General features: G+C 36.8%; 1 protein-coding gene across 9 annotated transcripts in view; it reads left to right on the forward strand.

Moving 5' to 3' along the window:
* Window positions 1–17,913, forward strand: part of PRDM5 (PR/SET domain 5) — a 102,698-nt gene that overhangs the window by 48,462 nt on the left and 36,323 nt on the right. For 5 of the 9 annotated variants that reach the window (XM_040555802.1, XM_040555801.1, XM_040555799.1 and 2 more), the window contains 4 exons: window positions 4,240–4,324; window positions 5,613–5,770; window positions 10,743–10,829; window positions 12,311–12,404. In XM_040555802.1, the coding sequence (XP_040411736.1) occupies window positions 4,240–4,324; window positions 5,613–5,770; window positions 10,743–10,829; window positions 12,311–12,404 (424 nt within the window). Of the gene's footprint in view, window positions 1–4,239; window positions 4,325–5,612; window positions 5,771–10,737; window positions 10,830–12,310; window positions 12,405–17,913 lie in introns of all 9 variants that reach the window. The other 4 variants (XM_040555798.1, XM_040555794.1, XM_040555797.1 and 1 more) reach the window with 3 other exon arrangements.

Consider the following 17,913-nt stretch of genomic DNA (forward strand, 5'->3'; position numbering starts at 1 on the left):
ATTGTTTGTCTTAAGTGTCTAAAGATAAGCCCTTTCTTTGCCATTCACAATTAAAGTTCATTGTCATCATCTTCTATCCCTTAATCATAGCCTCTTGTTTTCCAGACTGTTGCTTGTGCTGTGCTAGTTTTTGGTGACTTCACTTTTTTTCTTTATCAAAATACATTCAAGGAAATGTTGGGCTGAAAGAGACCCCAGGAGATTTTCATGCCCGTTTCATTCCTATTTGGTAGAGGGGAGTAAGCATGTACCTAAATCATCCTAGGTATGCACTGTCTCAACTCCTAAAGAGTTCCCCTGAAGAAAATTCTATGACCTCCATAGGTATCTTTTTGTATTCTGATTTTGGAATGTGCTCATTAGTCTAGTGTTGTTTTTTTCTTATGTCTTACTTAAATCTACTTCTGTACTGCAAATTGAGTTAATTATTCTTTGTCTTATCCCAGAGAATGCCAAGAAAAATTCATCACCATCTTCTTTGTTGCAGATGAGCACACTGCAAAATTATTATGAGCATCCTTTGTCTTTTCTTGACTGTATAAACACAACTATCTTAACCTTTCTTCATGCACCTGTTTTCCCAAACTGTTTAATTTTTTGTAGGCATTTTTTTCCTGTCGATTTTTTTCCTTTTCACCTGTATGCTTGCTAAAGCCAGCTGCCCAAACAAGCAGAGCCACAATGCCTAGTTGAGACCTTAATAGTCCCAAATAGAGGAGAGTGATTTGGGGACTGTGCTTTTTAACAGCAGAATCAAATTCATTATTCATATTTTGTTTGGAATTCATTATTATTCTCTGTAGTGGTCCTGTTCATTTCTTTGATTTCTCCATCCCACATATAGAGTGGTTTTTGAGCTTCATTTACTGTGTGGAAGTCATTTTGCATTCTGTTTTCGTATTCATTAGGGATTACGGTCCTACCCAGAATAGTGTCATCGACATTTTTTACTTTATATTCCAAATATATTTATATCTGTATTCCCAAATTACGTATGCCAATACAGCACTCATCTTGCACAATGCTTACAAATCTTCAACAACAGTTATGGTGTTGTTGCTTGTTGTAGTAGTGATCAGTATCTATTTACTCTCCCATCTATCTATATTCACCTGTTTTCTTTGTCTTGTCCTCCAATTGTAAAGTGACAGCCTTCTACTACCTCATAGCTATTCTAGTTGGGCTGCTACATTATATGGTAATGAAAAATAAAGTAAAAAAATACCAGCAACCACAACTCAGCAAATGCAGTACAGGAGCTTACAGAACACTGGGTAATGGAAGTGTCGTAAAACAAATGCCTGTATGAAATGCAGGATTACTTCTCTGGTAAGACTTGTTGGGATGTTGCATTTCTGGATTTTTCAGCAGACTTCCTAGAAGAATCTGTAAGATTCCATTAAGAGACGTGCTGCTGTGTGATCTGCCAGAGAGAAAATGACAGAACTGAGGAGGAGCCTACTGATCTGTTTGAAGAGATTTTATGAAGAAAACTTGATACCTTCTTAACTTACGGTCCTTTCTGCCTTATAGAGGGGGACTTCATGCAAAATCATGCTGAGGAGAATCACTCTTAAATGTTATCTAATTTCTTTTTCCTGCCTTTTTTCACCTAGCAGGTCAATGTGTCTCTGCATTATTTTTTCTGCACTTCAACGTCAGCCAGCATTTTGTATTACTGTGCAATCTTTGTTTGTCATGATCGCTGTGAAAACTGCGGAAATGTAGTGAAAACCAAATGTCAAATATCATTTAAAAATTGTCAGATCATGGAGTAAATTCAGTTGAATGCCATGTTCTGGTATCCTTGCGTTCTTCAAAGCACTTTCTTCCGACACAGAGTCTCATCCAATTCTTGGAGGGGTAGATTGAAATTCAAGTTAGCTTTTGGAAGCGTTTAACATGGGTGACTTTTATCTTCCAAGTTTTACTGCAGTTTTGTCCTTAGGACTCTTTTGAATGACCTTTTGTTTTTCAGTAGACCTCATGAAAATTTTAAGATGAGCAGTCCTGGTTGTGAAGGCATATATTTATCTGAGTATACATTAACGTAGCTCAGATGTTTGCTAGCTTGTATAGCACTTACTAACTTGTTTTCCGAAGATGTGGCTCTTCAAAGCCCCGTGCAACAATTTTAAGTATGTTCTGACTGTAATGTAATAGAGGTTTATGGTGATAGCTGTTACAGCCCCCTAAAAAGAGTAATGGTATTATATTAATAAATCATTGCACAATCACATCTGTGATACTACTGAATTGAATGAACGAATTTGCATAGTGTACTCATAAAGCATATTACTTGACAAGTTTTCTTAAAATGAAAATTTGTTTGAATATTTTTGTTAATAAAAATATTTGCTATATGTTAGTACTGTTTTACTATGTGATTGTGTAATTTTCTAACTGAAGAGTGCCAGCAATGGATTAATGTTTGATAGCTACAGCTGTTTAATGCACATACACACAAGTCTGTCTGATTCTTTTCTGAAGAATTGAGTAGAGTACCTGCTTACCAGCTATAGAGTATGCATTTGATATCAATAGCTTTTTAAAGTGTGCACACTCAAGTCTGTCTGAACACAAATGTACTCAGTGAGACTGTTTAATAAACAATGACCATAAATTGAAATCAGGCAGTTGTATAGAGGTAAAGCACAACCTTGGATTCTGATGTGTTAAATAGTAGACTTAATACCTTTCAAGTTATTTCAAAGAACTGTGGCAGGGGGATTCTGATATTACTTGATTGCAGAGCTTACACACAAACTTCATTCAGCAATCTAAGTCAAAATCCAGATCACTTTGGAAAGGGTAGAGTAGTAGATTGTTTGTGTATATAAGAGAAATTAACCTGAAATGCAGCTGGGTAAACAGGATATTTCAAATGAATGATCTTTGTGCTTAACACCTGGTTCTGGCTAAGTATTTGGTTAAGCATCACTGTCCAGAGTATGCAAACTTATAGAGATTGCAGAAAATGGCATAACCACTCTTTAGAGCAAGGTAAATGTTTTAGTAAACTAAAGTTAGTTTGGGAGTAGCAGAATAAAAAGCAGCAGAATAAAAACATGGTGAAGCAGTATTCTTACAGAGAATCTCTTTTTATTTTTTTCTTTTGTCTTAAGTGGAGGTCTTAGTTGATCTTTTTTACTCTGCTGTCCACAAATGTTTTTCATTAGAGTGTTGCACTGAACCTTTAATATTTGTTATTTTTAGCTGCTAGATTCTCCTACAGAAAGTTTGTAGAGCTCCCCAAAAATGTTTCATGAAATGTGATCTCTGTCAGGAAGTTTTGCTGTCTAAGGCTGTAGTTCCAAAAGGCTAAAAAGTATGTTTAGTTGCGCTGTGACCAGGTTAAGGTGAGGCTGCTGAAAGCAAGTGTAACACAGGGGAAGGTGAATGGTAACCTGGACCAGGTGTGCCATTGTAAAAAGTACTTGTGCTGCATGAGTTGCCTCCGTTCACCAGATTAAATAACAAAAATGGTAAAGTCATTTCTTTTATCAGTATAATTACCAGTATAATTACTCTGACTTTGACTTTTTTTAAAGAATTTGTTTTTTCCCATGTTCTTTAGCTGATGGTAGATATTGCCAACAGAAAGGGTACCTGGTTGTTAGCCATGTATGCATATATCCTTCATGCATGCCTTATGTGTATGTGCTAAGTCTGGAAGTGGAAATGTACTGAACTGAATGAAACTAAGACCTGCTAAATTCTAAATAAATGTGTCCCTAAGTGGTTTGGTGGAGCACAATCATTTTAAAACCACACCTGTAGTTAATCAGATTCTCTTTCTATGAGTAGAGATAAATCCTAATAGAGTTTGATGGTATTTGTATTTTGAAATTATTACAGTAGTTATAAAGTAGTTACTGTGTTGTTATTTTTACTTATGGCTGATTTACTAGAAGGAAATGTTCTCAAAAGGTATTCTGCATCTGATTTTAAAGCTTTCATATTAATCATATTTTAAATGGATTGGTTGTTATGATTTTGCATAGCCTTTGTTTCTGAATAAAGTTTTAGTAATTTTTTAAAAATGATTATGAATACTATTTTTGAGAGATACTGTTGTTCATTGGGGGACTAGCAAAGGGGATATCACAATATCTGTAGGTATTAGTGTAGTTGATGGCTAAGAAATAGTTATGGTCTGTTAGAGAATTTCTGTATATGTAAGATGCGTGATCTTGTTTGAGACAGGTATTTAATTATCATTAAATGCTCATTTTGCAGATTCATGAGACCTTTGAGTGTCAGGAATGTGACAAGAAATTTATTTCAGCTAACCAGCTAAAACGCCATATGATAACTCATTCAGGTAACATACAAAATGACACAAACCTATATATAATGTGTTACATATTTAGTGTATATTCAGTTTTACCTGAATTGCCTTCTTATAGAAGGCTTAATGAATTAATTCTGTGTTGTTCTCGGCTGTTCATGCAGGTCTTAGATTGCAAGGAAACCGTCTAAGTTATTGTTTCTAAGCCTTTCAAAAATCCAAGTATAATGCTGTATTCTTACACCTGTTGCTGCTTTGTCAAGCTATTTTCTCATGCTAGTTGGCTAGATGATGTCAGTTAGCTAGGATAGGGCAAAAGATTGCTGCTTGGCTTATAGAGGAGGTGAAGAACTAGGGAGTGGCATTTTATGTTGAAAAGAAGAGGATGGGAGCTGAGGTATGCCGTCAGGCAGAGATCTGTGATAAAAGGGGTAACATTCACGTATATTTATATATATTTAGTGGGCTCATATATGCACAGGGTTCTCAGTCAGAGGAAAACAGCTCATACCCCACACCATTTTGTAGCCCCCACACAAAAGTTTCATTGTGCCTGTTTTCTGCCAGAACAGGTCGCTGTGAGCAGGGAGTTGCCTGTCCATAGGCTTTGCAGTAGAACGCAAATTGGCTCTGCCAGGATTTCTGATCACTGCAATCTAGTGATTTTATCTTTCACCAGTGATTAGAAACATCAACCAACACAATGGAAACACAAATGTTGTTCTATCAAACACGTTAACATTTTAAAAATGCAGGTTTTTACAGCTGCACAGGCTTGTAATTGAACTATTTTCTTGGTATCAGTCCACACCAAAAGCTCATTTCTTGTAACATAATCTATATCTCAGAGGCTCTTAGCTTGCTTTTGACATTTTTGGATGAGCATTAATGTTGCAGTCACCAGTCAAAGCATAAAGGCCTTTTTCATAGCAATTTTTGGTTTTGAAAGCTAATATGTATATTGTTAATTAAGTTTTAAAACATTTAAACTGTCATGCCCTCTTTCACATTTGTAATCTGGAAACAGGGTTTTCCTCTTTGAAGTCATTCTCTTTTGATTTAAGCTAATTAATCAGAATTTAGTGTTAGCAATGATTATTGCAAAGAATGTGCCAATTTCTTGAGATACACCATGGCTCATCTTTTGTGAAGTGACATAACTGTCTAACATAAAGGGCATTAGTTGTCTTTCTAATTGGTTTAATCTTAATTGGGTTGACTTAATTGCAAAAATCTCTCTGAGGAGATGACTGTCTCTGCCTTTCATCTTCTCCCCCTGTATAAAACAGGAGATTAAATGTCCCCCACTCATTTTCTACAGAAAAACGCCCCTACACCTGCGAGGTTTGCAATAAGTCCTTCAAACGACTTGATCAAGTGACTGCACACAAAATAATACACAGTGAAGATAAACCTTATAAATGCAAGCTTTGTGGAAAGGGATTTGCCCACAGAAATGTTTACAAGAATCACAAGAAGGTAAAGCACTCTGCTGTTGTTGTTTACAGGTCTGCCAGCCTCAGATTTACAGATTTTTTTTTTTCTTTAAATGGTTGAACGTTAAGCTCTGGCATGCTTATAAACATGGGATTAAAGTATTGGAAAATGTATTTTTTAGTGATTGTTGTTATAAGCAAAATCTCAAGATGATAATAATTGTAATTAGAACAAAATAAGTGAAATAAGAAGGAAATCACGCTTGAATAAAAGCATCAAATAAATTCCCATTTTGACTTTTTTTGTTCTGTTTTTGTTTTATTATTTTTTAACAAGTTAAATTTTAAACTGCTCTAAAATGTCTTCCATTTTATTTTTTAAAATACCACATTTGAATAAAACTGTAGTCCTGTTGCAGTCATTCCTAGTTGTTAGACTTAGCAGTAGATGCTTTCCAAGCTGTACTGGATTTGCAGTGAGTAGTGTTCTCACATTAAAACAACATCAGAAGAAACATTACCTGAGAAATAGGCTCCTGAAGGGATGCTCTGCTTCTGTTGATTTAAGCTCAAATCTGCTTGACCTAATTTTCATAATGCCTGTCATTAATTTTAACCTGGGTTTACATTTTTAATGGCAAAGCTGTATCCACAATGGCTGTATCAGAATTACAAGACAGAAGAAAATCTCTATTTTTGTGCCCAATATTTGGCAATATTTTATTTTATTTTTTTACTTTCCCCTTTTCTTTCCCCCTTTTGATGAAGCTGATACACCCACACTTACAAGTCTTTTGCAGTTTGGCTCATGTTATATGCCATCTGGGAATTTGGCACAGGATCTTTGCACTATCTCTTGCACTTTCAGCAATAAATAGTATTAGAGTAATAATAATGCTTCTCATAGGGTAAAATGGTGATGACTGTCTAAAACAGAAAACAAGCAGAAATCTGCTGAAAGACAAGATTCACTCCCATATATGTTGTGGTTACATCTTGTGTTTTAGACTTTAATGGGGCAGAATCTCACAAATTGGATATATTCTAAGAAAATATATAGAAAACTGTCTGGACAGATACTTCTGTATCTTAAATGAATAGTTTTTATGTGTTTCCCTAGGTTAATTTGCAGCTGATTACTGATAGGGAATTTTGGCTGTGAGTGGACTTTGGGTTAAGTATGAATAATGAGCAAACACTTTGACCCATTTTCAGTGTTCAAAACAGCAGCACCACTAACATAAGCAAGGATTGCATAAAAGAATGTCACAGAATTGGTTCTTGTGTCTGTCAGGGATTAGAGACTCCACATAATAGGAGAAACATAAAAATTTAGACAGTGTTAGCAAGTACCTAATTTTGACAGAATTCTTTAAAGCATGTTGGAATACTTATTTTCTGAACCTGTTTGCACATAGTACTGGCTGTAAATTGACCCTGTCCTATAATGAGAAAAACTTATTTGTGTCTTTACATAAAATTTACCCAAACAGTTGTGCATATTCACCCACCTACATTTAGGTTTCTAATTTCACTTGCTAAATGAAGGGACAAGACTGAGAGACAGGACTTGATGTAGATCTCCTGAGTTGCTTTTCTGAGACACCTATGTTTCTACTGAGTATAGAAGTTTTAAAGATACTGATTAGCAGAACAAGGTGCCTAGATTTGGCCTTAGCTGTCCCTAAAATCTTCAGTCCACGTAAGTAACATATCTTTAACAAAGGTAAACAAGGAGAGGTAGTAGATAATAGAGGGAAATATGAATATGTATACACAAAACAAATTGTAAAGTGTAAACCAAGTATACGTTAGTTTGTGATGCTAAAATAGTTTTAAGTGCCATTATTTAGGCAGGGCTGTACTACTACAGAGGGAAGAGAATGAGAGTTCTGTTGCTTGGTCACAGAAATGATGAACCAGTAAGAGTGGAAATGTAAACTTTTGTTTCTCATACTTCTGTGTATTTGTTCTACTCAGGTTTTTAATGAGTCTTCAGGTGTGTACTCCCTTAAGACCACACTCTAGGTTTCATTTTCTTCTGAAGCAAGAAAAAATGACCTCAATTATAATTGAAATTATAAGTGCTTTTTTTGAATTACTCCTTTATGGAGGCTACCTGATCTGGTTTTTTTTTTTTTTTGGAAGTATCAGAATAAAAATGACATTTGGCTCTCACAACAGATGCTTTAAAATATTTCTCGGATGTAAGTGAATGGTCATTTCAAAGGTACAGAAGGAGATTAGTTCCTCACATTTCACTGGAAGATACACAGTGGTTTTGCTATGAGCACATCTACTCTGCTTAGTGGAGCACTGGGATGTGAACCCAAACTTAGCACTCGTTACACACTTGTAGGCACAGATCTGAGAGGCAGGAGCCGTTAGTCTTTTGTGGTATCACTCTGATGTACTGCTGCTGCACACAAGCACTACGCTGCTCTGTGTAGGTGCATGTGCAAGCTTGCTTTGTCACTTGCTTGGAGATAGTGTTATGCAGCGTGGAAAGAGCTCAAATGTCTTGAAAAAGCTCAGACTAAATCACTGAGTGGTAATGGGAAGAATATGGTTCCATTTTTTGTGACAAAGTGTAAGGATTAAAGTTGGTGTTATTGCAGTGGAAAATTCCACTAACATTGCATATTCAAAAGTAGTTGCGCAGGCATAACAGTGGGAGGGTATGTTAAGATAAGCAGATAAGAGGAAGAGAATAATACCTGAAATTAAGAGACGAGCACAGTATTGCGTTACAGATAAAAGTAGTCACTTTTCATTCAGGACAGACTGGATGAATGTGAATATTCTGTGCCATGTAATGCAGGTTACTTCTATACAGGACAATGCAAAGTTTTCGCTCCATCTGCTACTTTGCTATGTATAGAGGATGAGTTAAGAGAATAAAATATGAGGAAATGACAGTGAGCAGAAGTAGGTCACCAGACATGGGATTTTAAAGGGTTTATGGTTAATCCAGGGATATTTGGTCCTGGGGAGCATAATGATTTAAAACAATTGTATTCCCTCATCTTCTCTACTGGGAATGGGTAGCCTTGGGCTGGGTTTGAACTTCCACAGATGCAATTGTAGGAAAGGCTGCCATGAGATATTCCTTAAAAGCCCATCCTTAGTTGCTTTGATTATATGACTGTCCAAAAAGTGCACTGAATTCTTCTGAAAATGGCGATCTGCAAACCTTAAAGGGTTGGAGGTGCAGGCTTTTTGTGGAATGATGACTTCATTTTGTACGGTTTCTGATGACAGATGCCAGTGCCCACACTGTATCCAAATGAGCCTAATCCAGCATCTATAATTTCTGTACCTTTCAAAATACTGTAATCAGTGGTATCCAACAGAAAATAAGGAAATTAGAAAGGAATTGTTTACTCTATTTTAAAGTATTTAAGGGGATATAAACATGGAAAACAATTTAAAGAAATGTGTTTAATTTTTGTAATCAAATAGAATCATAAATTGTGTTTTTCTGCATAGTGAATATGCAAGTAGAGGGAAATGTATATAATATAGTAGGAGTTTTTGGTTTTGTACTGTTGTTTATGGTCCTGCTGGCATTTTAACAGTGGAAAGGTTAATTCAGCAATTTGGATCTCCTCTAGAGGAGACAACAGTAAAAACATCTGTTTGGGGTTTGTGCTTTATTTTCCGTTCTCCAGCCTGCTGGGAATGTCTGGTGAAGAAGTAGCACAAAATAAAGTAATGGTATTTTTTTAGTCTAGATAGACTCTTTCTCATTGGACTGTGATTATAAAGAGTTGCAGTACTGCATCCAAACATTTAGTGCATTTCAAGGCTTAGCTTGCTACTGAATTACAGAAAAAGCTATGGATAGTTTAGAAAACTGTCTAAAGCTTCTATTTAGTGGTAGAATGTCAGGTCACTGAAACTAATTGCAATGTTAGCAATATGTACTACTTATATTCTGCTCTAATTCAGGTTGTAAAATGAGACTGCAACTCACATCGTTTAGTTTGACCACCTTCTTTTTTTGAATTCTAATGCTGCAGACTTCCATACTGGATGTTTCATCTTATTTGAATGGAAGGCAATTATAGAAATCTCTCTCATGAGAGCAACTGCAGTCCATTTTTCCATACGCAAATCCAGAGCAGTCTAGTGCATTTTGCAAGATGCTGCTGGGACCCCTATCCAAAAATAAAATCAGTTATTTAATTGTATGAGCATACTCTATTGCTTTGTACTACTGTGTACTTATATGTAGCTAAAAAACAAAGCCTAATTTATGTGTGCACTGTGTACCTGCTACCAGATATGTACATGTATCCTATTATATAGCAGATTGTATGGCTATTTAGTATATGTCGTCTCTTCTAGCAGCTTTTAGTAAACTTATTAGCTATTTTTTAATATTTAATGTAAGCTTGACAAATGTACTGGCCTACTTTCGGGATTTGGAGTTCCTGTAGTATAAATGTGCTGCTCATAGTTGATCCCAAGCTTGCATAACTAAGTGAAGAGGTTTGACAATGGTGTTGACACATGCATCTCAAAGAGCATGTGCCTTGACAGCTGACATTTTCTGCGCCTTCTCTGACTGAATGGAAGCTCCTCTCTTTTCTGGAACCTATTAGTAGGTCATAGGAGGTCAGTATTAGAACTAATGTGCTTGTTTGCGGCGATACCTTTGCTCATTAAGATTTTCATGGCTTTTTGTAACACACACAGCTTGTTTCTGGGCTTTTCACAGATGGGGCAGATGAGATGGGATATCTATGTACCCTTGCATGTGGGTATGACTAGTTAGACATTTGTAGTGAAATTCAGAAATGTAGGTGAATTCTTGTATTTTGGTCAAAGGCTAGAAGTGGCAAGAGGATGCTAAGAAGGAATTATATGAAAGTGACTGTGCTCTTCAGAACTATCACTCAAGTGTTCTAAAACAGGGCATTTTTAAAGTAAATGACATGGAATTTGCGATCGTGAAAGGTGCCAGATTGACAGCCTTAGAGACTGAACCCTTCTATTTATCCACAGAACAGGTACAGCACAGACAGCAGCACTGCGAGCTTCCCCATAGTGTCTCATCAATATGTCTCAACCCTGTTCTGGAGGAACCACCTATTGAGGTGAGAGGGTAGTTCAGTCTCTTCATGTCCTGTCAATCCTTGGCCTAACTGCTGAGGCTGCCAAGCAGGGTGTCAGCTAATGCAAACTGCGATGTAAACCTCTAGCAGCTGGATTCAGCAGATTTTATATAACTTGTAATATATTCCACGTGTTTGACAGTGATCCACTTGCATTTTTGCTTTAAGTGATGTAGGCTTGGGGTCAAAGAATTCACTTTGAGTCCAAAACCTCTATATAACATTGCAAGTACTCTAATGTTTTGGCACTGTTATTTACGTGAGAGGACATTTGTGTTAAAAATCAGTCTTGTTTTGAGGCTGTGAATTTACATGTAAGTTACTACACTGGCTCCCCATAGTCCTTTTTTCCCTCCCCATTTTAAGGGATAGCTATAAATGTCATATGGTATTAGGAATTTTTCTGCCAAAAGCAGAAATGGATCATATGCACATGTACCATGCTAGTATTTACCATTACCCTACAAAATTAATTAATTCTCCTATTTTTGTACATACTACTGAACATTTACTGTCCATCCCTTTTTCCCCTTGGCACTCCAGCTTCCATTTAAGGTTTTTGCAAGCTAATACCATGTTCAGACACTGATGCTTTAAAAATGTGCTTTCCTTTACAAAAAATAGTAGGAAATTGGGTAGAAAAATTGTATAGATTAGTTTACTATCTATAGTGGGATAGCACTCAATATCGCTAGGAAATGTGGAGAGGAAAAGGGAAATTTACAACAGTAGGATGAAGCTGGATGTTTCCCAAGATCAAGAAAAGAAACATGCTTCTGCAACTCTGCAGTTTGTGAGATTCATCCAAACTTAGCCTTTTATTTTATTTATGGCTTTGAGGGCTGTTTCTATTTTTCTCTTTTTGAAGGCTATTGAGACTGTTTCTCAGCTATGGTGAATTTTTATTACAACAAAATCTCAGTTCTGATGCTTCTGTGTGTTTTTTGTTTCTCTTAAAATATGAAGTTCAAACAAGGATATGCAAGAGTAGTCTCATGATTTGAGAAATTTTCTTTGCCAAATTTTAGACTACTATCTTGAGATAATCAGATTCGTTTTAATGTTAACGTTAACTGAAAAAAAAATACAGGATTTTGTGCACACCTCTTTAATTTTAAGGTTTTTATTTGTATTAGTGAGTATGTAAGGCCAGTGTTAGTGCTGACGAAGAAATGAAACTGATCTTGTAGTTTTCCTCCTGGTTATTCTGTATTTTTGTTTCTATTTACATGCTTGCCTCATATAACACTTCTGAGGACCGGGTTGGTACATTAATTCAGTAGCTGCTATGCTGACTTTTAGGATTCAGGATGATGGCAGAATGATTGTTTTAATTCCCTGTCCCCTGATACTTCAAATTGTTATTATATCCCCTCCTGAATCCAGTCTGGAAAATTAGCTATAATTACTGTAATGACAGCTAATTGATTTCCCTGAGCCTCTAACATGTCTTTCATCTGCAGACCCATTCTGAAGAGAGACCATTCCAATGTGAGGAATGCAAAGCTTTGTTCCGAACCCCATTCTCTTTACAAAGGCATCTGCTAATCCATAACAGTAAGTACTAAGTCAGAGAGGAAAAAGAACTTCCTCACTTCTCATATTTGACTGAGAAAAACAGATGTATGCACCTTGCTCTAATATACAGCTTGCTATGTTAAATTAGTCTTAAAATTGAACTCTGACCCCTGGGAGTTAGAAAATACAGGGCCAAATTCAAACCTTGCCTTTGAATGCACTTATATGCAAATCCAAATGCACTGTGGAAAATCTGTCCATGCTTTGAGATCTGATGATGAGATTTCTTTCTGCGCTAAATGTGATAGCAGTACTTACATTTTAAGAAAGGAGAAATGGAAGCAAAGATAAGTAGGTGGCTTGCTCAGCTTTTGTATGTAATCCATTTCAGAGTTTGAGACTGAGATTGTCTCTTCTGTGCCAGTCCAGGCTTCACTATAAGGTAATGTTTCCTGCCAGTAGCATATAACTAGCAGCCCAGAAGAATTCCGTGGCTGCTTTCCCTCATGAGTAATGTGTTCTTGGCAGTCTGTACTGTTTTTTAAATGACTGTGTAAAGATTCATTTTCTATGGAGTTTTCTCCATCTAATGTTTACAGAGCCCTAAGCTGCCACTCAACCATGTGATTGTCAGCAGTTTAGATTTTAGAAAAATATTCATGATCTAAAATTATCGTAGCTTAGATGGCAGTGCTTTGGTATGAGGAGTATTTAGATTGGTATAATTTAAAAGGTAGACTTTCCTCTCTTAATCCAGTATAACAGTGTTTATGGTAGATGAATTATTAGGCTGGAGTGTTTGGCTTCTTCTTTTACAATTATCTTCTAAACCTACCACAATTTCACAAAGCACTGAATTTTGTAAAATCCTTATCCAATGTAAAACATTAAAAATGTTGTGGGGGGAGGAAAGAGTTCAAAAACGTTCAGTAAAATATGTATTCCAATGTTCTATGCAGTGATAGGTGGACTAGGTGGATAGGTTTGCAGGATATCCAAAAGCAGTATTTTACAGTGTCCAGAATTTTCTGCACTGGCAAAAGGTAAAAGTCCCTATAAAAACACGCTTCATCCGTCACTCCACCCCCCCCCCCCCCCCCCCCCCAAGGAGTGTGGGAGCTCAGGAAACTTGAGGTCTTTGAATCGGACATGATTTGTGGCTTTAGGTGTTCCTGAACCACCACCATTTAAGCAAATACAAGTATTTCAGCCTGTGAACTAGTCAGTCCTTCCTTAGTGCAACAGCAGTCTTGTTGAGGGGCAAAGGTTTTTAAAGTTAGTAACTTCTTCTGCCCTATTAGGTAAAACTGTCTCCAAAATAAGTCAAAACATTAAAATAGTAATGTTTGGTATTTTTATTTATCACAGGGAAGATTGTCTCTTCTTTTTTTTGGGGGGGGAAAAAAATGGAAACAACAACAAAAACAACAGACCTTCTTAACAAGTAGTCCTTAATGCAGCAGAACATGGGCCAAAACCTTTATGGTCATACTGCATCTCCATCATCCTTTTATAAAAGAAATGTTGGTAGACCAATAAGCAAAATAAAAAGTGGAAGTTATTACTAGGATGAACTGAACAATAAGCAGTTCAGTTCAAGGCTGTGATTAAAACAAATAGGTCAGCTAGTCTAAGAGTTTGTGTTCCAGGTGAAGAAATATAGAACTCTTCCCCTGATGACATAACTCTGAAATTGACAGGTTATGTTGGTGTGAAATAAAGCAGATTTATAGGCATTGTCCAGCTACGTTTGGATAATAGTGCCTCTCGTAGCACTGAAACATACCTTTCTTTAGAAAGGAGAGAAACAAAACCATCTCTAGATGTGTTTGGCTGGCTTTACTGATCTGTGCTGTAGGAAAGAAAAAACTGTTTGTGAAGCTTGAAATCTCTAGGAAAAAACGAAGTTGAGCCTGCACGATACATTCCTTTTAAATTTAGTATCCCATTGTTTTAGAAGGAGGCATGCTGAAGAATGATATGGAAGGCCTTAAATGTTATTTTACAAACTTAATTTACTAGAAAAAAAAGCATATTTCATAAAGCTCATTTTTCAGTCATACCTGTCTTGAAATTTGCAAGACGCGCAAGACATCACGCATATAATTTTCCAAACTCAAGATCAAATATACTGGTTCATGAGGCCATAAGAGATCTGGCTGACAGGAACGAGTAACTCAAAGCAGTTTATTGGGTCATTCGGTTTTCTGGAACTGTGGAGGCACCTGTGAAGGGGAGTTTATCTGTTGAGAAAGACATCATCCTTTTTATGTATTTGTTTTCTAGTGTAAAAATATACGTGCAGAACATTTGATAGTAAGAGAAATAATAATTAGTTCATTTTACAGGGCTTGGTGGAAGTGGATATTGAAGATTGCACTTTTCAAATAAAGCACAAGTAGCCCTGTTTTTCTTTTTTTTTTTTTTTTTTTGTCATAAAGAGGGCACATCAGTGGAGTAGAAAAGAACAGTCCAAGGAAAGACATTCACATTATGATGTGTACTTCTGAGGGAAAATGCTGTAGGATATATTATGTCAGGACTCTGCTTCCATATGTGGAGGCATTTACAGGTACTGATACCATAGTTTCATGTTAAGCACTCCTTAAAAGTTTTCCTCCTTCAGTGGTTTCAAGAACTGAAGTCAATGATGTACTTTGTTGTTTGTTTCCACTTTCTAGAGTGCCTAAGTCTGAAGAGAATATGTGTATTTTTTGTTAATGTTTTATTTTGTAACATCTTAATCTAGCACAGTGCAAACCTATTGACTGAAAATGCAGAAAGAAAATACTTTCTTCATTTCTTATACATAGATACTCAAAATTATTTGCTACCTTTAATAATACTTTTATCTACCAAAGGCAGTGGAAAGAGTTTGGTTTTTGGCAGTGACAATTCTTTAGCAACCAGCATGCTCTTACATTTACTGTATGAAATCTCTCTGTTTATCACAACGTGAGATATCATGAAATAAATTGTGTAGCTCTGTTTTTTGCTGCAGTTTTCTACGAGAGGATTTTCAAAGCTGCTCAGGGAATTTTGATGCTCATGTCTTGTTGCGAGTGATTTATACTTTTGCTTTATGCCACTTAGGAACCTTTTGAAACTCTTTGCAGCTAGTATTCTTTATGAAGTTTTCATGTATCTTTGTTTATCGTTTGAAAAAGAGAAGAAAAAAGGCCAAAGACTGCTCAACGAGCCAACTGTGAGTGGGGATAGTGTTCTGATGGCTCTTCTATAGTGAGGTATACAGTTTGTGATTAAAAAAGGAAGTTGAGGAGAAACAATGATTATTTGCCTTTATCTAGTATAATGTTTGAAAAAATAAACAACAACAACAAAAAAAACACTCTTTTTAGGCTTCCCATCATTTTGTTTGTTGAAACATTTTGCCAAACTGACACCAGGACTTGGCTGACATTAGAGCTGTGTATAGTGGAAGATTATTATAGTGTGTACACAGGAGAGATAGTTCTGACTGCCTGGCTTTGGAGGACTTTTATTTGAAAAATGGTTGATCTTTTAATACTGTATTATTTTTTTGTTGTTTGAAAGTTATCTTCTCAGATCATAATAGAAGTGCAGTACTGAAAATTACAGGAAAGGTTACAAATAGAACTGTAAAATAAAAATGATGAATCCTTCTGAGACTCAACAAATGTCAAATCTTGTCATAAATCATGATGATATCATATAAGCGTATGGACATCATACAAATATTTTTTACTTTAGAAGACATGGTAATTTGTTCAAATGGTTTGGTATTGCTTCCTTTTTTTCCATTTTTTTTTCAGGAGCTAAGTTATTAAAAGAGAGACAAAGAAACTTATAGGCAACTAAATAAATTCAATAAGCGTATAAGTTCTTATGAGAAGTAAATTTCAACAGAAGTTACTTGGATATTTTCCCTTTGTTGAAATGATAGAAAATTGCATGCTACTTAGTAAAAATAGCAATGACTTCACTTGGTTAGCAGGGCAGTCTCGTGTTCCCAAGACAACTCGCTTTGTTAGCAGTGTGGTCTCATGTTCCCAAGATGGGAACAGAAGAGATTCACTAGGCAGTTAGAAGCAGTACAAGTGTTAATCCTCCACATAAAGGCATATATCCTTGTTGACCTTGAAATTTTTTTCTGAATAGCTAGACTGGAACTATTTTTAGGGTAAGACAACATATACTCTTGTACCTTTTAGCATTTCTTGCGTTATCCAAGACAAAACTGCCTTTGTTTCCAAACTGAAAAAAGAATGAGCAGTTTGGGGGTTGGGAAGAAGAAGACAACTGTGGTTGAATTATGGGGGAGGGAAGCGGCTTATCTGGGCTTTGAAATGTTTGTGGGTACTTGTGGCACCACTGTTTATAAGCTTCACTTGTCATAGAATCATAGAATATCCGAGTTGGAAGGGACCCGTGAGGATCATTGAGTTCAACTCCTGGGTCCCCAGAAGACCACCAAAAAAAAAAATAAAAAAATGGATCATGTGTCTGAGAGCATTGTCTAAATGCTTCTTGAACTCCGGCAGGCTTGGTGCCGTGACTGCTTCCTTGGGGAGCCTGTCCTAGTGCCCAACCACACTCTTGTTTAAAAACCTTTTCCTGATATCCAGCCTGACCCTCCCCTGTCACACCTTCAAGTCGTTCCCTCAGGTCCTATCGATGGTCACCAGAGAGCAGAGCTCAGTGCCTGAATCTCAGCTCCCCCTTATGAGGAAGTTTTAGACCGCAATGAGGTCTCCCCTCAGTCTCCTCCAGGCTGAACAATCCAAGTGACTTCAGCTGCTCCTCATATGTCTTCCCCACTAGGCCCTTCACCATCTTTGTTGCCCTCCTTTGGACACTCTCTAACGGTTTTGTGTCTTTCTTATACTGTGGTGCCCAGAACTGCACGCAGTACTCCAGGTGAGGCTGCACCAACACAGAGTAGAGCAGGACAAGCACTTCCCTTTACCGACTAGCAATGCCATTCTTGATGCACCTCAGGATATGTTTGGCCCTCCTGTCCACAAGGCACACTGCTGGCTCATGTCCAGCTTGCTGTCGATCAAAACCCCCAGATCCCTTTCTGCAGGGCTGTTCTCCATCCTCTTGTTCCCCAGTCTGTATGTATAATCAGGGTTGCCCCTTCCCAGGTGCAGGACCTGGCACTTGCTCTGGTTAAACTTTGTATTGTTGGTGATTGCCCAGCTCTCTGATTTGTTCAGATCTTTCTGCAAGGCCCTACCACCCTCAATGGAGTCAACAGCTCCACTCAATTTGGTATCGTCCATGAACTTGCTCAAAAAACCTTCAATTCCTTCATCCAAATAGTTTATGAAAACACTGAAGAGAAATGGTTCTAAAATGGAGCCCTGTATATGTATTACATATATGTTACTTATATGTATAATACTAATATGCACTCACTTATGTTATCAAGAAAAAACATTTTCCAACGCCTTGGCATGTAGCATCAAATGGGCTTTAATATGCAGCATACTGAAATCAATTTCCATTCATATTGGCCTTTGGACTTGCACCAAGACCGGGATTATTTTAACCTTTTGTTGAG

This window comes from Cygnus olor, chromosome 4 (assembly GCF_009769625.2).
Source record: "Cygnus olor isolate bCygOlo1 chromosome 4, bCygOlo1.pri.v2, whole genome shotgun sequence".
Classification (NCBI taxonomy): Eukaryota; Metazoa; Chordata; class Aves; order Anseriformes; family Anatidae; genus Cygnus; species Cygnus olor.